Below are 20,934 nucleotides of genomic sequence, written 5' to 3'. Positions count from 1 at the left end.
AAAATTACTGATAGAAATATATTTTTATTTTAATTAAAATAAATTTTGTTAAATTTTTTTTTAATTTAATTATTTTTTTTGTAAATGTAAATACTTTTTTGTTATATTTGTTTAATTTTGTAGATTTAAATACTTTTTGGTTCAAAAAATATTTAGGGACTTAATCGTTTAAAATATGAATGTTCATTGAGGTTTTTTTTTTACTTTTGTCACTATTTTACCACTTTAACTAGTTGTACAAGTCATAAGAATGTATCCAATAGATTTTAGAAAAGTCCAAGGAGTTAATTAACGTGTTTTGGATTGTCCAAGGCCTTATTTGTTCCAAAAATTGTCCAATGAGTTATTTAACATGCTTTAAATTGTCCAAGGATTTATTTGTTCCAAAAAATTGTCCAAAAAGTTATTTAACATGTTTTAAATTGTCCAAAGACTTATTTATTCCAAAAAATTGTCCAAAAAATTATTTAACATGTTTTGAAATATCCAAAAATTTATTTATTCCAAAAAATTGTCCATTGATTTTTTTAGACTTTTTCATATAGATTTACACAAAGTAGAGATGATGAAGACAAGTAGATAACAAGTCAACAACCATCCATCTCGGGCATCATCTCCGGCCTCCGTCTCCGATCACCATCGTCGGCGGGGTATGGCTTGGTCTCATTGGTGTCGCTATTCAAGTTTCCAGTCTATCTCGATCTCGGTGGTGTCTCGTGGAAGAGAAGTGAAGTTTAGTGAGGTTAGAACAATTAACAATCCAATTTATCATCACATGTATGCATACTGTCACTAATCGCTACTGCGTCGATTACTTTGAAAACCTAAAAACTCAGAAACCGAATGTTTTTTTATGCATATCATCCATCATTAATTGAGCCTCTGTGTCGTCCCCAACTCCTTACTCGACGTGTAATCAAGATGGATTTGGATGGATGTTCATTGAAGATGAAGTATACGCCATGAAAAAATGTTGTATGCAGACGGTGGTGGCGCTGGTTAGGGGAGTTCAACGGAGTCCATGGGGATGGAAATGTAAGGGGAATGGGCAAGGGTGATACTGATGGCGACTGCTGGAATAAGATATCAAATATTGGTTAGGGTTTATCATTTTACCTTCTATCATAAAAAATCTAATTAAAAAATATTTGAAAACTATTTCGTTATCCATATCATCAAATATACATCGGGTTGTACACTCTTCATATCAGAGCATTTTGACTGATTAATTGTTAAACCTCTCAAATACTAAAATGAATGTTTTAAAAATATATTACCTAAATAAGAATTTGAACAAATTATATTACATTTTCATCCTAAAAAATAACTAACAATTTATTAAACATTTTCTAATTCATATTGAGGGGTAAAATGGTTATTTCTATTGCTTAGATCGTCGCTTCTAGACAAAAAGGAAATAATTAACACATTTTTATACTAACAAACAAATTTATTCGAACAGTAAACTTAACCCATACATGACTTAATGAGAAATTTAAGTCTTGTATGGCTTAAGTTGTTTGTCTAGATAAATTTGTATGTTTGAAGAATGGGAGGCTCATGGGTTTGAGGGAGGCAAAGAGAGAAGAAGAGTTAGATTATTTTTTAGACATTTATGGTATTAATTTGTTTGAGGTGAGTTAAATAGTGACAACTGAAGGGTCCTTGTTCTATATGACCATTTTGACTTGATGGGTTAACGATTAAGTCGTAAAATAATACAAAGGAATAAGTTATCTAGACCATTGAGCTCATTAAACAGTAAGTAAACAACCCCTTAGTTATAAGATTACACATTTTTTTGTTAAATTACATGATTTTAAATTGTAAAGAACAGTTCGAATAATTAATATATTTTCCATCAGTTGTTTAGTTCGAATAATTAATATATTTTCCATCAGTTGTTTTTAACCCTTTTAATTAATATGATTAAGATTTTAGAAAAAATAGGTTTTTTTTTATAAAGTTAATATCATAATTAATAACATTGTGAATGTTATTTATACTCCAATTTGATAGAAGTGCTGCCAATGCCACGGACTTCTTTCATGAATTTGTCTAATACAAATGATGTAATATTCACAAAACAAACAAAAATGAAGTCCATCTAAAAAGTTAGATTTAAAATGGAGTTGATAAAAATATTATATCATGGATCACATATATAAAGTTGTTGGATAGGAGAAAAAATCTTATGAATCGATAATGTTAATGATTTAATCAAAATGTTTAATGTTTTTGTTAAATAATTTTCTATTCACTTCTGCACATCTTTAAAAATTGAGGATTATTATTTACTTTAGGATTTAAGAACAACAGCTCCCTGAAAATGTAGCATTGCAAGATGCTTTCTTCCCATTTCAGAAAGCAAAGTAAAGAGAAATAGAAAAAGAAGCAGAAAATGTTGGACGATTCTCTGTTGTGCCTAAAGTTGGGTGAGAGAAGGGAACCCATTTATCGCTGGTTTTACTTACAGAGGTTTACAACTAAAATCCAATCTCACGTCCACATTTGGACCACATGTTTAACTATATATAATTATATACACACAACAAACTCACCCACCAGGCCTGACTATCTTTTACCATTTATCAACTAATCAACCATTCATCGTACAGGTCTTCAGTCTCCATATCTTGAGACGTTGAGGCTCCTTCACTTTCCAACCCTCCTCCTCGTTCAGCCTGCAAAAGTTCCCCAAGTTTTAAATTCAGGTTTCATGAACGTGAAGTAAACACGTTTGGATTTCTCTGGAGAAGCAACAGTGAAAAGCACAAAAGGCAGGACACTATGGAGCCGTTTACTAAATGCTTACCTGATCACTTGCCTTACCAAGTGAGCATGGAAAGGACCGACACTCTAACCCTTTAAGTGAAGGTGGTGACTCTTACCCTCTTAAGGTGGTGACTCTTACCCTCTTAGAGTTCACCAACAATCTTACCTAACCCGGTAAGGTAAGTGAGGGCCATGACTCTTACCCGGTAACCGTTTGGTAACCAACCCGTATACTGTATTAGTCACATGATTCACCATGGTAATCAAAGAACAAATATGCATATATTTATTATGAGGATTCAGGTCTCAAATATTGCACTTGAAAAACAAGTAACTGTTGGATATGTGCTTTTACTTTGGTTTCTTTTTCTAAAAGAAAGGAGCATACTTTTCGAACATAATTCACATGGTTCTTAAATCTCCACTAGTGTTCTATCATTTTTTCTTAACTGCGAGTGTCCGGACTAGCTTGCGTGCACCTCGACTAATCCCAAGGGCCTTGGAGAACAACAAGGATAATCCCCAGGACTCGAACTGGTGACCTTCAAAAGCGCACGTTTTATGGCCAGTTAAGCTAACCCCACATGGTTACCACTGTTCTATCATATTACTCCCTTTGCCGTCGTAAATAATGTACATTTGAGAATTAGGTGAATATCTAAGACAGTAACACTAACACACATCAAACGTACCATTCTTTTATCATAATTGCTAATATATTTAGCAATCACCACATACATGTCTGAAATACCCGTTGATGCCAATTCAATATAGAAAAACATAGATGAATTGCGTGAATCAAATCAATACTAAAAGTTGGGTCAAATAGGGGATATTGGATTTAAAGATATGTAAATGAATAACCAAACTTAACAAGACCAATATATCCCAATTGAAGGTGGGGTTTGGAGGAGGTGAGATGTAACCTCTGGCTTGTGTATAGTGTGCAAAAAATTAGAGAAAAAGAAGATAAGAATTTGAAAACAAGAAAGACAATGATAAAATAATAAATGAAAAAACAAGTTAGATTTGTAAACGAATAAATGGTGCATTTATTTTGGAACATCCAAAAACTTCTTGTGCATTCTCCTTTCCTCTCCTCTCAAATGGTTATAATAACAAATATTGTGGAATTCATGCCTATATGAGATGTTAATTAAGAAAATAACCTTTTTCAGAAACATGAATTGGAATGAATGAAATGAAGGTCACTGACCTTGGCTTGTTGATACTTTTGAAGCATGCGACCGTATTGCCGCCTGGCAGGTGGAGAGTTCACCATAGACAGCACCCTGGAGACGGCTTCACTTAGAGCAACATCCACATTCTGCTTCCGAAATACCTTGATAATGTCTTCATCTCCATTTTCATCAATGGAATCCAGATGGAATCCTCGTAAACCAACTCCTTTCCGGTACCACCTCAAGACGATTTTCTCAACTATACCAACAGCCCAGCAGATAGCTTCATAGTTTTTTCTTGCCTGATGACCTCTTACATGAGCCTGCCGATGATAGAAGAAAAATGAGAAGAACAAGAAGGAAATATAAGATCCCTTAATTATTCAGGGACAGACCCAAGAATTTTTCCATATGATGGCACTATATAAAATGGTTGCACTTTCTAAAACAATACGGTTTTACCTTTCATGAACCTAATATTTTTTGCCTTACAACGGAGGGATTATCCGGTGGCACGTGCCATCATAGGCCCTTAACTGGGTTTCTCCCTGCCTTTATTACCGATATATAAATCAAGGATTTGAACTAAGCATGTGATGATCAACGTAAGTGAATTAGAAAGCAGAAAGTATGATTGCAATAACATTAAGAGTTTTTCACCAAACTAGCCATTTTTTCTAAAAACGATTTTCCATGAAATAGCAGTTTTTGAACATTATCAAGAAGTAGCCAGTAATTTCGCAAATGTGCAAGCCTTCGCAAAAAATAAAAAATGGTGCTTTTCGACTGATATTATGGCCCACCATCTGACTAAAAAAATAGGTGATTCAACAAATTTCTAAGCATATTTGCGAAATTGTTGGTTAGTTTGGTGAATATCTTTAGAATAACCACCTTGGCACCTTCTACCTCCAAATTACAAGCCATGATTGGGGTTATTTTGATATATTCTTTTAGATGCGTGATGACTGATTTGAAAATGCCTCTCAACAGAAGAATGACTCTTGGTAAAACAGACGCAGAATTTGTTAGAAGGCCATTCAATTTTAAATTTTCTGTCAAACAATTATTATCCTAAGGGGCTGTTTACCAAAGGCTTATCCGATACACACGCTTACCGGGTCATTTACCTTACCGGATGAACATGGCAAAGGGAAAGATCTTACCCGGTAAGAGTGATGTTTGGTTGGTTGCAAACGATACTGTTTTGGTGAACTACAATCTTACCCAATAAATTAAATTAGAATGTTGACTCTTACTAGATAAGTGTTTGGGTAAACGGGCCGTAAGTAACCGGTGTGAGTAAATAACGTGTCGTGATGGCCCCTCTACCAGGGGGTTATTTTGGAGAATAACCATGATAGTTTTTAAAATGCATGACCTCCTGATACATTTTGTTACTTTCTTGTGTTAGAAATATGCATTATTCTGATAGTCATGCATTTAAAAGAAATTTGTCATAAGGTTATACTCCTAAATAACCCCTCTACGAGGACACAGGTGCTTAGTGTATGTATGGGTGTTTGAAGGGGGGAGGGGAGCTAACCTGTATCTTCACTACTTTCTGGCGGAGGTCAAGGAAATTCTTTCGACTTTTCCAACCTCGATATTTCTTCTGGATAGATAATGCAGCACTATGATGGCGTGCATTTCCGAAAGCCAATTTTGATGCTGCTGAAAGACTTTCAATGTCACTTGGAAGGATTTCGTACCCATCTCCCCTAGCATATGCAGCAGCCTCCTGTTTCCTCTTCTTGAAAGAATGTGCACGGAAAGCAGCTTGTATACGCGAAGCAGCTTGAGCTGCATTCCTCACAGCGGCAAACATGTCCTTGAGAGACAGATGATCCTCGTTTACAATGAGATTTGAGTTCGAGATGCTATTTACTGTTCTTTCGGCTTCAACATCAGCAGAACATTTGGATAGTTCACTTTCTTTCAGCGTGAGGGATGAAAGATGGCTAGTTAGTGCCACCTCCGAGAGATAACCTGCGAGCCCTTTGTGTCCGTATCCGGCAGCTAAAGATGCTGGGGTTTTTCCAGTTGGCTCTTGTTCACTGGGATCTGTAACTGCTCCAGCATATGCACCAGAAGCTACGAGTTCAGCTACCATCTTTTCCCTGTTACATTAGAGTAACAGCAATCAACTCACATACACAAACAAACATCAAGGGGTTGTTTGGTTGTTTTTCCATTAAGGGAATGTTTGTTAGCATCTTAATGAGCTTAATGGGACTCACAGCTTATTCGGTCAGCTATACATGACTGTTTGGTAGTGGCTTAATGATATAGAAAGTGACTTATTCAGTAAGCTATTCGGGGGAGGAGCTTTATGCAGAAAGCGAAGTTTTTTCCAAACCTACCTCTTCCAATAAAAACACACACTCCTTTCATCTATGAAAAAACACCCCAAACAAAAACCTCCATCTCTACAGACAGATTAATCCACACAGACAACTTTATCCATACATGATTTAGATAGAGGCTCGCTTCTTCAATTTAAGTTCAGGTTGCTGCTTTTCATTTTGATAGGAKAGCTTTAAGAGTCTCTTTCATACATCATTCCGGGGTCTCCCAACCAACCAAACAGCCTCTACGCCCTGTATGGATTAAGCTGCCTGTGTGAATCAAGCTAAATTGTTGTTTGTTTGTGGTGCTCAATGAACTGTCTGAATGATATAAATGATTTTAACCCTACTTTTTCTTTCTTTCATTGAACTCATGTTGTACCCATTAATGAATGTTCATTATGGCTTGATGACGACCACCAAACAAGTTCCTTAAGTGCTTACTAATCCCTACCCGAAAACTACTACTCCTTATATAATGACAGAATCATATCAACAGTGCTTTGGATTGCATTTAAACAGAACTATACTAGTTCTTATAGATTGCAAAACCATATCCGAAGATTCATACAATGACAAAATCCCAATCCTATTCAATTGCCATCTTCTGAACTCCCACAACCAAACACTCCTGTATGGCTTACCGAATAAGCCATATCGGCCGTTAAGCCCATTCAGACAATACCAAACAGCTCCTAAGACTCTATCTGCAGTCTCGGTAGACTTTAATACATAAACCCCAAGTAGCAGAGAGTAATCTCGACAAGAGTACCAAAACATTAAAACTGATCATTGGATCAACATCATAATGTACCAAATGAAAAAAAGCTGCTGACATAACTAGAAAATCCAGGGGGTTAAAAACATGAGTGTTCATGCAACAGAGAGAACCCGCATGATCATATGTTAACTATTCATGTTAAGAGTTTTTATGACCCAATGGCTATGGGAAAGGATGCGAAAAAGAAACAATAATAAAGTCGCTAAAAATCATTATGCAACCTATCATTGACACACTTTTGTCTAATTAATCCAACTCAAGCATCTAGATGCGACAGAAGATAAGTAGACCATAAATATAAAATGCATATGATGGAATGCTCATATGGTTTCACAGTGAATTAGATGTTCTATTCTCATATTGACATCCTGATTTGGAAATGTAATCTAAGAGGCTGTTTACCAAACGCTTACCTGGTAAGCGCTTACCGGGTGTCCCTTACCTTATCGAGTGTACATGACAAGTACAGAAAATCTTACCTGGTAAGATCATTAAAAGGACCAAGAATCTTACCCGGTAATTGAGGGAAAAGTATCTCACCGGTAAGCGCTTACCGGGTAAAATGCATTTACAAACAATCCATTTTAATGGCCGAGAATGTCACCCGATAAGGTAAGTGAGGGTGTAAGCGCTTGGTAAACAGCCCCTAAATAAATTGATTCAAGATGTTCATTATACTATTTGGGGAGTTCTTGCTTATAGAGTATCTAAATATTATTTGATTGCATCACAGAAGATAAGTAGACCATAAACATACAACTTTGATTTACCTTCCAAAACGTGCAGCCCAATGGAGAGCAGTCCAACCCTTAATATCACGGTAATTTATGCCAACTCCAGATTTAAGTATAGGTGTTAATGCCCACACAAAGCCCAATCCGGAAACCATGTGTATTATCCCTTGTTCTTTTTTGGACAAGGCAGGAAGGGCATTCTTATCCTGCAATTTAGAGGAAAGCCACCATTGCAACTTGTCTTTTAGAAGTTCTTCCAGGAGCCAATCTGAAGTTTTAGATGATGCTAGATGGCCATCTGAAAGAGCCTCAATGACTTGAGCCCATGATTCTTCACCAGCCATTGAACTTTCCAGAAGATCAATTCCGACACTTTTTCCATTTTGCCCAACTTGATCAGATAGTAGCATCTGCACAAATTTGACAAGTAATGACAATTCCTTGGAGCTCCTACTTGATTCATTCTCTGTTAAGTTAGTACGCACATACATGCTTTGCTTATCACGATACTCAAACTCCCTGACCTCACTACAAGCCTCTCGATTGCCAGATGTAATACAAATAGTAACTTTTCCAGGCGAATGAAGTGGAGCCTGGCAACAGATGACTCCCTCCTGAATAATCTCAACAGGAACTTCAGTGTCACCAAACATACAAACCCATGCACGATTTGACGGATCACAAGTAAAAGACCCAACTATAAGTACCTGCAGCAAGAAATATGCGAATATTCAAAAAGCTTGTATAACCGCCAAACTGCTTTTCCAATTTCTTTTTGAACATTAATCCATTACACTCCTTTTTCTACCCCCAACAGCTCTAATTTCGTGTATGGTGGAGTTATAAGGAAATCAGGGAGTGCGTATCAAGTGGGTTGGGTTGAGGAGAGAGACTATTGAAATCCATTATGAATTTGTGTTATATGTAATTATGTATCATGAAAACAAGCAACGCTTCTGCCCTCAGCCGTAATAACATCCAAATGCATTTCAGGAAGTATATCAAACTGGCTCCCCAAATAAAGAATCCCATGACGTCAAACAGATATGCTCTTGTCTACCATGTGAAACCATTACCTTATAATTTAACCGACATTGAAATATTATATTTTTGATTGCCGTATTACAGAATTCGTTTATAACGATAACTATGGGCAAACATGACAAGGATAATCTGAGTAATATTTGCAGCCATCATAAAGGATCAATTACAACACAAGAAGATATTCTTATATAACTTCAATTAATTTACCTTTGTTGGCTCAGTCGTGTAGCCCCACTCTGGGGATATCACACGAATAGTAAATTTCTGCTCTTGAGCAATGGTTAAAGTGGAACCTGATGCAAGCAGTGTTCTAGTCTGTCCTTGGTCAAACAACGTTGAGTATAAGTCTGGATCACTTTGGTACATATTTCTTGGAGGGGTGTATGAAGGAAATGTTGAGTCTTCAAGTTCTTGAGACAGCAATATGGATGCTGCAAATACAATATAGTTGTTAGAGGTTCATTATTTCAGGTACACTGTAAACAATCCGGGCAGAGTCGGGTTTTGGCAAGCCAGGCTCGATTTAAATATAAATAGTAATGCTAGAGTTCTAAATGGGTTTTACTAAGCCAAGTTGGGTATTTTCCATGGGTACAAAATACAAATATAGGTTTCGAGTTCAATTCCTTGGGGGCCAATAATTTCAATTTTTTAAATAAACATGTTTTATTCGAGTCCAGTTGAGCCAAGTAGGAACATAGCTCATTTAATTTTGTGGGTAGTACATACAAACAAATACCAAATCAGGTACTCCCATGGTTCTGGAGGGCGTCAAAAGCCGGCCCCTGGTAAAACTGCTTATCTACAGACTAAAGCCCTAGCTCCACAGTTGTGTAAGGTCGGTTTAACATTTTAAAATCCCTCCAATTAGAAAAGAAACAATAGACTTACAGCCATTACTATGACCAGTATCTCCAGAATGGTACTTCCCTTGCTCTTCTACTGGATCACTTCTTAGTCGAGGCAAAAGCACTTCCTGTTTGAAGTACAACATAAAATTGAATCATACGCAAATAAGGGGAATTAAATTACCATAAAAATAACAAGCAAGGGATTAGAAGGACTATTTAGTCAGCAACATGATAAAAATGAACCATCATTAGACCATGTTGCATCATATTACACAAAAATTAATACATTTGAAGCAGAAAAACAGGGGCCATTTTTCAAAGTAGACAATCAAAATAAGCTTACATTTTTATCTGATGGGTATAGATAATTCTCTAGTAAATCATCACATGATGCACTCTTATCGTATTTTTGCATGTCCTCCCAAATTAAAGTTTGTTGACTTGGAATAGTAAATTCTTTGGGTAGCTGATGGTATTGATGTAGTCTCCCATAGTCAGTTGCACCAGTTTTCGGTGTGCTTAGCTGCTCTTGAGCTTTATCTAGACCTATCATGGTTGACATCCAGCAAAAAAGAGAATGTAATAAGAAAATAGTAAAACTAGGGTAGGACATTAAACCCATATGTGGTAAATAGATGTGTTCCTCATGCTATACTTGATTGTTCGACCTTCCAGAAAGATTCCATTATGATAAATTAGTCCTCTTACTATACTGAACTTTTCAGTTGAAATGACATCATAGGTTCAGTTAATTGCTTAGAACGTGCATGACATTATTGATTAACATGTGAAAGCTCCATCATACATTAAATTTATACAAAAAGCTTCACCCAACCTAGTACATGCCCTTTCACACCACGGCTTTATATAATTAGCTATACAGTTCACATAAATGAGATGCATGATATAAGTATATGCTTTAATGATTATGAGAAACATAGAAAGGAGACAAACCTGAATATTGTAGAGACACATAATCATCTGAACCATATTGCAATCCTTCAGATCCACTATAACTTTGTTCATTAATTGTGAATCCTAATTCATTTGGATGTTCATTCTTGCTAAAGAATGAGCCAGTATCCTTCGGGTGGTCCAAGCTCCACTTGTCTTCCATCCTTTTCAATGCCTGATAAATTTGGAAATCAGGCGAACCATCAATTTCTTCAATTTGTTCTGTTAGATTCAAGCAGCTTGCCCCATTGGACTTGGTAACAACATCTGGACTGATTTCTACAGGACTGGGACCAGAAATGCTGTTGTAAGGTCCACCAAATGCACTAGCATCAGCAGACAAAAGAGGCTGATTGGCATAGGAGTTGGAATCCTGAATGATATTAGAAGATCCCAAGGTGGGTCCAGCAGGACCAGCACTATACTTACCCTGCAAAATATGAATGCTACTTCCATTTTATAGAAGCTCGATACAAAATATAACCTTCATTTCCTTTTATTTCAATATCAATCATAACAAATAACCGACAGGAGAGAAATTTTTATTTGAAATAATATAGATATGAAGCGGTTAGAAAACATGATATTTAAAATCCTGGTCAAATTTTCATCAAGCTCAAATGGCTTTAAAGAACATCGCAGGCTGAGAACATGCACAAAGAGGAAATGCTTAGAGATATATCTCCAAACTTTTTGTACTCAATAACAGTTATTACCTTGTGGTTATTGGATAGATATTTTGGTTTATCACCGTTTTAAAAAAGTTTGAAAAGAAAATATACATGTGGTGAAGACAACCAACTACATACATTGGAACATGTTATTTCAGGCTACACAAGTCATTACATTTTGGTTATTGGATAGATATTGACACATTTATTTACCGTTTTAAAGAAAGATAAAAGAGAATATATACATGTGGTGAAGACAACTGACTACATACATCGGAACATGTTGTTTCAGCCTACACAAGTTAGTATGGGGTTGATTAAGTCCACGAGACTATCATGCTATCATGTGCAAGGTACATTCTAGTCTCTTTTTGGGCATAGAAACAAACATCAATCTGAACAAAAGGGTATCAACATGCAAGTCAACAGAAATACATATATTTTACTTGATGGCATATAAAAGAATAGGTATCCATAACTGGCGAATCTCATTTGCCAGAACTTCAATTTTTGATAAGCTCCATAAGACTTACTATGGTTATATCTCTGTAATGAACAAGTACAATATGCTCCATTGCCCTGCCACCAGAAAATCAAGAAATGTAAGTCTACAGAAATTGTGTATGAATAAATATAAAATAGAACTTTGAATGCCAAATTGGTCATATTATTAATCTGCTAGCTGTAAATTAAAGCATAGAAAAGAGCATATGTGAAGAGGAGATGAATTCTACTTACAAATCCAACATCCAATAACTACGCCTCTGGAAATTTGGATTCTGATCGCCGTGTGCATAGTAACAATTTAAAGCTTCAACATTTCCGACCTATAGAGAAGAGTTGCAACATCGGTAAAAGTAAGGAAAACTATAGGAAATTGAAGGAAGACATAATTATGTTGACATAGGGAAATAGAGGAAAGCATAATGTCGTGTGATTATTCGATTTCTATTCTCTTTCAAAACTGGATGACGTCAATAATCGGTCTGATAGACAAAGGGTTGTGCAGCTTTCCTTACTTTTTCTATGTTCCATTATACTTACCTTTTTATTGTTTTTTGTTGCTTACTATTTACAAGTCTTTGTTAAAACATTTTCGCTTACACTTTTTCACGGAAACAGCCGCTCTACCATTTGGGATAGAAGGCAGGTCGGGTGTAGATCCCATGCCCCCAACCGTGCTTTTAAGTGGGATATATTGGATTTGTTTGGTTTGGTTATCAAATAGGTCTGTTAGTTCAACATTAAGGGGAGTATAAACTTTTATGTATAGAATTCCATGCAACACAGTGAATGACACCAAAGCTCTTAAAAACAATTATCAGAGAAGCTGTTATAAACTAGCAAGTCGAAACTTTATCAAAATGGTAAAGAGAATAATCTTCTCCTTTGAGAATAATCAAAAACGGAAAGTGTTCAATTGGAACATGAAAACGTGACTAAATTGGTCCAGCCTCGTGAGCATAGAGGTTTTATACTGAGTTAGGACACCTATGGTGCCTGCCACAGGCAAAGTAAACATGGATATTGAGAGGCTTACAAGGACCTGATTGCACCAAGATTATTAAAAAGAATTCCTTTAATCTGAACATCTTACGTCAAGAATAATTCAATTGATCCAACCCCTAAGCAAAAACCAAAAGGGAAAATGGAAAAACCTTTAGACGTTCATGTGCTTCCCCAACATTTTTTCCATTCTTCTTCTTACGCCAACTATGACCATCTTTACGGAAAAAACGAAGGACCCTCTTGTTAAAAAGAAACAAAGAGCCGCCTGTGGAAGAATCCAATCAACAAGACAACATCAATATCAGCCAATGCACTGTTACAAAGACATATCTTTTCAATTAAATGAACACAACACAAAGGCAAAAAAGTTACTGGGTGGCTTTTCAGGGGGCTCATGGTTAAGCTGGTTTTCCTGATAATTCTTCAGTATAAAAAGCACCTCTCCTGGCCTTAGCCACCGGGATTGTGCTTCTTGAATTAGATCCTTGATGTTATACCCTGAGAATTAAAGGGAAATAACAGCTTTAAACTTGGTGGTCAGTTTATATAGTATATCATAGTTCCCAAAAGCTATGACTGAAATAAATAAGTAACATTAATAGCAATATGACGGCCACAGCATGTTTATGTTCATATTGTTTGTGTGATGAAGTCTAAAGAGCACATGAAACAATGATCAACTTCCTTATGACAATAAATTGTATCTTAAAGTCTTACAAAGATGAAACAGACATTAAATTGCAAAAATATCTCGCACATACTTTACAAGGTTATCTGCAATATTCTACCCGTCCAGGAAACTACTGCAAAATACATGGTTATGCTTGAAATATGTGGAGGAGAAGCAACTGCATATTCTACACATAAAAGATGAGACACAGCAACAGCTGACATGATTAACAACCTGTGGCGACCTATTGGTCACTTCCTTACAAATTTGCATGATTCATTGCTTGTCCCCCCTCCCAGGTACTAAAAAATAATACTTGTTTAAAAAGGGAAGTCTGACTGAGAATCTCTGTCTTATCTCTTAATCCTTCTTAATTCTTACTAGTTACTTTCAGTCTCATGTGTTTATCCACTCTTTTTTGTTACTAATTAAACATCACAAAGAGAGCTTTTATGATTCTACACCAACACCACAAATGCTGATATTTTTCCAAATATATAAACATTGCTCACTGAACTAGTTGTTACTTAATATGAACAACTTGTTGTCTCAAATTTCAATAAAATGTAAGTAAGCCCAAGCAAATCAACCAATCATGGTGCTAATTGCAGCGGAAATTGTTAAACTCTTCATTATCGTTTGGCAGATTGCTGATTCATTCATACAAAATCGAGGCAACAACTTAGTTTTTCTACTTTTGTGTGATAATTGCAGCGGCAATTGTTACATTCTTCACAATCGTTTGGCAGATTGCTGATTCATTCATACAAAATCAAAGTAACAACTTAGTTTTTCTACTTGTGTGTGATAATTGCAGCCGAAATTCTTACATTCTTCACAATCGTTTGGCAGATTGCTGACTCATTCATACAAAATCGAAGTAACAACTTACTTTTTCTACTTGTGAGTGATAAACTGATAATTGCAGCGGAAATTGTCACATTCTTCATAATCGTTTGGCAGATTGCTGATTCATTCATACAAAACCGGAGTAACAACTTAGTTTTTCTACTTAGTGTGTGATTGACAATGTGAACAAATATAAGCCATCCATGAACCAAGTACAAGAACTCACATTATGCATTTACGTACAACACACAATTTTAATCTACTCAACATATAAATCACATTGATGAAACCTAAACGAAGCATACAAATACAAAAAAATCCTCCACAATTAGCGACACATCAACAAAAAAAATGAATAAATCAACTAATAGGTCAAAAAACAGAATCGCACCTGACATCATCATTGGTTATTCAACACAAAAGTGATTAAACGAGTAAGGTCCTCCGATTCATCCAGCAAACACCGAACTCCGAATGAATTCGTCAACAGTAAACAAGTGCGTAGTACGGCGGAAGAAGATTTAACACCGCCGGATAAACTAAAAGATCGCTAGTTTGAATCAAGTAATCAATCTAGAGATCGAGACTACGACGGAGGTTGAAATCGGCAGAAAACTACAAACAAATACGCTAAGACATGCGTTATTAGTTTGTCGACTGAAAGTAATAAGTGGTAACTGGTCCGAGGGGATTATGATACGTGGGAGTTGGGACACAAGAGTGTGAAAGCAGCGTAGTTGGTACTTGGTACACAGAGTGTACTTAGCTTTCCCAAAATATAAAATACTTTTCTCATTTGCGGTAGACTGACCACTGAGAGCACTTGTCAAACTCTCGTGGTGCCTTATTTTTTTATTTTATCAAGAAATTTGTATTTTAAATCATTTTAATCATATGTTTGGTAGGTTGGATTATCCAGATTTAAAATCTTAAAATTTCATTGAAATTTTTTAAATATAAGATTTTAAAATTCTTAAAGAATGTTCGAGATTTTGTAGGATTGTATGTAATAAGGTTTTAAAAATTGTTTAAAATATTTGTTTTTTGATAATCAATTAATAAAAATGTAATTCAATTATTTTTATAATATTTTTTATAAATTATTTATAAATAATAAAATCCAATTCAATTTCAAATCCTACAAACCAAGTACACCAATGAATCCTTCAATGTCCAAATCCTACAAACTAAAAATTTGGTCACTTGGTTTTTCGAGAATAACACTTTTTATCTTTGTTGTTTCGAAATTACAAGAAGGTATCATGGTTTGTAAAAACGTTTATATTTGGTTCTTTCCTCTAACAACTGATAAAAAATTATGTTAACTGAGGGGCATTTTCGTTTTTTATCGATTTATTTTGTCTTTTACGTAATCGGAATCGATTTTATGATTTTGGTTTTGTGGTTTTTGATTGGGTAAAACATTTGAAAATTCAATAAAAAGACAAAAATGTGTCTCATTTAACAGATTTTTTTTAATGACTTGTAAAGGAAATAACTAAATCCAGAAGTTTCTACAAATCATGATGGTCATCTTGTAATTTTAAAACTGTACGAACAAAAAAAATATTACTTTTGACAAAGCACAAGGACCAAATTTGCATTTTAGTTTTTATTTTATTAGAGCATCTCTTCACAGTGTTAGAATCAGGTCAAACATACATTGAAGATGTGAAAAATAAGTCTTAATGTTGATGTATGTAATAAATAAATTAGTAAGTAGTGGTGCATTTTGCAATACATAAGGGTTGCATGTGTAACACCTCGCTTGAGCAAACCCCAAATTACCAATTTTATAAAATCTTCAATAAAATATAATTTATTGATTATTGGGACCAAAATTGATCTTAATTATTCTAAAAGTTTTGTCAAAGCAATCGGGGCCAAGGATGGAAAATCTGAAAATGCTGCTGAAACGACTAAGTCTGGAGGAAGACCAGAGGCAATGAATTGGTCCAGAGGCAGGCGATGGACCAGAGGCTGCTGAAATGACTAAGTCTAGAAGAAGACCAGATGCGATGAATTGGTCATGAGGCGAAGAAGGTCCAGAGGCCATGAAGGATCAAAGGTCATGAAGGACCAGAGGCCTTGAAGGACCAGAGGCCTTGAAGGACCAGAGGCCTTGAAGGACTAGAGGCCAATTAACCTCAAAATACAGGATATTAATTTTCTAGAAAAACTTCGAAATATCCGTTCTATTTTATTGATAAAACCACCTGAAACATAATTCCAAACCAGATATAACAGATTTTTACTTACAACCCGAATTAAGTAGCAAAAGAATACGGGACATGACTATATATAAGCTACACATACTATAACTATGAGATACGGTAATAAGCTACTATTTACCCAAAAGCAATATCGAAATCTTCAAGTTCCCCGATAAATCTTCGAGTCAGACAACGAGTTCTTTCTTTTTATCCGTCTTCTTTCCTGAGAGAGGTTGCCACTTAAATGGTAAGCCAACGCTTAGTGAGTTAAATAATTAAGTATTACATATCAATATCGCACATGTTTATAAACATACATAATAAACTCTTATCAATAAAAGAGTTCAAGACATCATCCAGATGCAAACCGAGACTTACAAGAAACCGAGTGAACAATTATGTACCGGATGCTATGATCATAGGATTCCATATTCAAATCACCATAGTATACCATACCATTGATGCTCAATACAACAAGGAGACATGATCAACAACCAAATATATTCAGCAACTTTAGAATACCAATAAATATCAAGAACCAAGAGATCGAATCGGTATACATAACGATGACAGTGCATCCCCCCGTCCTTCACCTTCCGGGCTCATGCCAAAGTCCGAGTCTGAATCATACATTACGGGAAACCTCGCACTGCCCGCCTTCCTCTACCGGGTATGTGTCAAGGTTCCCTACTCATTGCTCTTCCTCCTTTCTGAGCAATGAGTATTCACAACCGCAGAAAGTCTCACCCGTCCAACCCGGGATCTTGACTTCGCCATAAACTTCCGGCGTGCCACACGAAGTAGTACTGGTACTATGACGTACAATTCAAGGAACAAAACAACAAGTCCGGATCCGGAAAGCAAACCGATGTACCGAGATAGTAATATGGAATCGACTCAAGAGACGGAATCAAAGACAAATCAAGATCGTGTGACTCCATTCAAGACCAAAAACATTCATATGAAAATATATATGTTCAAATCAATATGTAACCATTAACTATATAACTCACTGGGCAACCGTACAATACCGAAAAGCTCCGAATGAGCTCACAAAGCAAGTCCAATCTACCACACTTAGATTGCTTCAAAAGTATCAAAACATGTCCTAATTACCCCCTGGAGTAAATGTACAAAATCTCATAAGCAACCAATACAAGAAACTCATGATATACACATATCCTATTTGAACATTTTACCTAAATTTCTATGTACAGCTGCTGCATGCAGAACTATTTTTCCCACTTTAAACTCAGATTCATGCCTTGATCATGAAATAAGAAATAAACTAGACTCATTTATCTAACTAAGGAAATTGGCCTCACCTCATTTGGATTTCTCTACGATTTTATACAGATTTTCAAAGTCTGCACACTTTCAATGCATTCTTAAGTCGAAATTCTCATTTTCATACATTTTTCTCAAACCATTTTGACTCTAAACCATTCCAACTTCTGAATCTCAACTTAATATAACATACTTGACATAAACAACCAAAATACAACCTTTATTTTATCATTTATATTATCTCTCAAATTATTGACTTAATCAAGTCAAAGTTCATATGATGAACTTGCTTAAATCTTGATAATCTATTGAATCTAATGATCATTTCAAGCCATAAACACTAAAAAGCACTCATTTTATACACTTAAAATCAAACTCATATGAAACCCTAACTCTATCTCAACATGCAATCTATATAACAAGAATGTCAACCAAGAACAAGTGCAAAGAATGGATTATACTTTACTTGATGATCAAATCCTTCAAAAATCTTGTAATTCTCTTTGATTTGAGTTGAATCAAGCCTATGTGTGTAAAATCGCACCTCTAGTGTGTGTGTGAGTTCTGGACTTAGATGACATGAAAAAATGGGCAAAAAATCCAATTTATAATGCTAAGACTCGAGTTGGGGCGGGTTGGCCCGGCTAGGTACCCATTTTGACCATCAACACTTAAATTATTCATAACTTTTTGCTCGGATCTCCGTTTTCTATGAGGTTTTCGCCTACACGTTCATAAAGAGATAATCTATAATATCCAACAAAAATATTCCAGAAAAGATCTTCCAAAAAAATCCGTTTTACGTATCTATTTGACGTGATATTTTCCAAATCCTTTAATATATTCTTAAGAAATATAATTTTAAAACTTCAGACTCAAACTCCCACTAAATCATAAGTTCTTTTTAACCCAATAATTAAATATACTAAGCAAATAATTAGGCATATTAAAAATTGGATGCTACAACATGTCAGCCCACCCTTCAAAATTAGGGTAGGCTAAATGTACCCCTATTTATTAAATTCCTCACACACATTAACATCAATACTTTTATTTTATATTCTTAATGTATGATTTGATTTGATTCTAATATAAATTAAATAACACCTTTGTTATTGTTCTAATTCGCCAAAAAATTAGTGTGACAAGAATCTATGTGTGGTTGTTTTGCAACTTCATAATATGATTTTCTTCAACCAAAGTCGAAAACTATTCAAATGGTCAAAAAAATTTAGACCAGATGACAAACAAAAATAATAGATCACATCTTATTTCTATGATGCGTTAGCAAGTCGGGTCAAGTCAAATATTGATATTACAAAACTCCATTTGTTAAGTTTAAAAAGTTTTCATCTTCAAACCCTTTTTATTGAACCCCGTTAAAATCCAAAACCCATCAAAACCCGATTTTTGTTGATCATTTTTTGTTCTATAAGAAATGTTTAAATTTGTGTTCCGAAGTTGTTGTTATGACTTCGAATTTACTTCATCAAATGAACCGATTATTGTAAGTTTGTAACTTCCAAAAGGATTCGCAAGCATTAATCACAACATTTGGTCTCCTAATAGGTCAAATATTCAAGCCTTACCAAAATATGAGAAGGATATGTGAGTTTATTTGTCTCATTTACCATATAAATATTATGTACTCAAAGAAAAGAAAAACGGGACTCGCGAGCGTTGAGTTCTGTGAAAATAAAAAGATGGTCCAAAATCCAAACTACACATTCATAAGTCATAACTCATAAGTATAACTAATAATGGAATAAGGGGGTTGTTCAAATGGGCTAAAGGCCCAAATTGAATTGCTCAAAATAGACAAAAACATTGCAACTTAGTTCACAATGTTACATTTTTATTAAGTTCTATGTTATCTTATAAAAATATATGGATAAAACTACTGAACTTACTAGTACTTACAAAATATTATGCATACACTATTAAAGTGTTGGGTTTTTTAGTTATAAAATCTTAAATGAAATTCTTAATTAAATCTATGACTTTTTTTATAAGTAAAAGAGCAAATTGCATGAAAAAGTAACGTACTTTAACTTGATTCCTATTTTGGGTAACGTACTTCCAAAACTTCCATTTTGATACCTAAGATGTAAAGTTTTAAACATTTAAGTATCCGGGTAACCGGTTGAAGCATTAACCGGTTATCATGCTGACGTGACGAGTGATGTGGTATCTAACTCAGTATTATTACGTTGTTTGTGACATGGATTTTATTAATCTAAAATTAGTCTTCAATCGGTTACTCGGGTACTTAAATGTTTAAAATTTTACATCTTAAGTATCAAAATAGAGGTTTTGAAATTACTTTTTCATGTAATTTGCCATAAGTGGAAACCATTTTTTTAATAAGACATGAGGTTATGAATTTAATTAAAAACTCAATAGAGACATAGAGTAGAGCAATAAGAGATGGAGTAGATTTTATACCTATAAAAGAAGTAAAATGATTTGATTTCAAAGTATTCAAATTAAATACATTTTAACAATTTGATTATTTTCTTTTGGTGAATTCTATTCATACCTATCCTATACGGAGTATAGTGGTGAGATAAGGGTAAGAACTAGGTATATGTAAGTGAGAGGGATCACACTACCTATATGAACAAACAAGCTTTGTACAACCATCTTACATGGAAAAGATTCCATATTCTATGCCAGTGGACTCGTGACATCCGTGTATTGAGTCGTCAAATGAGCCACGTTCAACTGTGGTCTAAGCTACTAGAGTGAATGGCACATTTCGACTTAAGTAGTTGTCCGTCGATCAAACCAACAATTCTCCTCTCAAAGTAATAGAAAGATCCAATGAATAGCAACCCTCTTTTCTTTCTTATACTATTGTTACAAAATATAGACAATAGAAATGTGGGTTAAATCCTTAAAGATTGCGTGCGTAATTTAAAATCATTCTAATCCGTGTTATTATAATAAAATTTCACGATTTTCACTTTAGGGACTTGTAATTATATCTCCAAAAAAAACAATTTAAGTTATTTAACCATTTATTCTCTCTCTCTCTCTCTCTCACACACACACACACACACACACA

The 20,934-nt window shown here is 34.9% G+C and overlaps 1 protein-coding gene and 1 long non-coding RNA gene across 4 annotated transcripts in view; one reads left to right on the top strand and one right to left on the bottom strand.

Annotated features, from left to right (window-relative positions):
• LOC112522416 overlaps positions 1-1,185 on the top strand; it is a 7,482-nt gene extending 6,297 nt beyond the window's left edge. The window contains exons 3-4 of one of the 2 annotated variants that reach the window (XR_003070183.1): positions 546-742; positions 922-1,185. This is a non-coding gene — a long non-coding RNA (uncharacterized LOC112522416). Of the gene's footprint in view, positions 1-545; positions 743-879 lie in introns of both variants that reach the window. The other variant, XR_003070182.1, reaches the window with a different exon arrangement.
• A 1,218-nt stretch (positions 1,186-2,403) lies between these two features.
• LOC112522414 (calmodulin-binding transcription activator 4-like) lies at positions 2,404-15,026 on the bottom strand. 2 transcript variants are annotated; one of them, XM_025131512.1, is made up of 13 exons: positions 14,759-15,026; positions 13,221-13,346; positions 12,998-13,113; positions 12,078-12,166; positions 11,873-11,918; positions 10,669-11,098; positions 10,058-10,260; positions 9,755-9,839; positions 9,071-9,294; positions 7,856-8,526; positions 5,503-6,076; positions 3,992-4,279; positions 2,404-2,684 (listed from the first exon to the last, which is right to left on the bottom strand). In XM_025131512.1, the coding sequence occupies exons 1-13, from the start codon at positions 14,769-14,771 to the stop codon at positions 2,592-2,594; spliced, it is 2,958 nt and encodes a 985-aa protein (XP_024987280.1). In that variant the 5' UTR covers positions 14,772-15,026; the 3' UTR covers positions 2,404-2,591. The 2 variants fall into 2 exon arrangements, with proteins under 2 accessions (XP_024987280.1, XP_024987281.1); XM_025131513.1 differs by having other exon boundaries at positions 10,669-10,843.
• Positions 15,027-20,934: the final 5,908 nt, after the last annotated feature.

This window comes from Cynara cardunculus (assembly GCF_001531365.2).
Source record: "Cynara cardunculus var. scolymus isolate 2C chromosome LG 12, CcrdV1, whole genome shotgun sequence".
In the NCBI taxonomy this organism is placed as follows: domain Eukaryota; kingdom Viridiplantae; phylum Streptophyta; class Magnoliopsida; order Asterales; family Asteraceae; genus Cynara; species Cynara cardunculus.
The sequence above is the reverse complement of the archived record's forward strand: the minus strand, read 5'-3'. Positions and strand labels throughout refer to the sequence as shown.

What these genes read in the sequence shown, in the direction of transcription:
- LOC112522414 (XM_025131512.1), bottom strand. An exon ending in TGTGTCTCTACAATATTCAG is followed by an intron (nt 10,261 to 10,668) that starts GTTTGTCTCCTT and finishes CAACCATGATAG; the next exon opens with GTCTAGATAAAGCTCAAGAG. An exon ending in TACTGGTCATAGTAATGGCT is followed by an intron (nt 9,295 to 9,754) that starts GTAAGTCTATTG and finishes TTGTATTTGCAG; the next exon opens with CATCCATATTGCTGTCTCAA.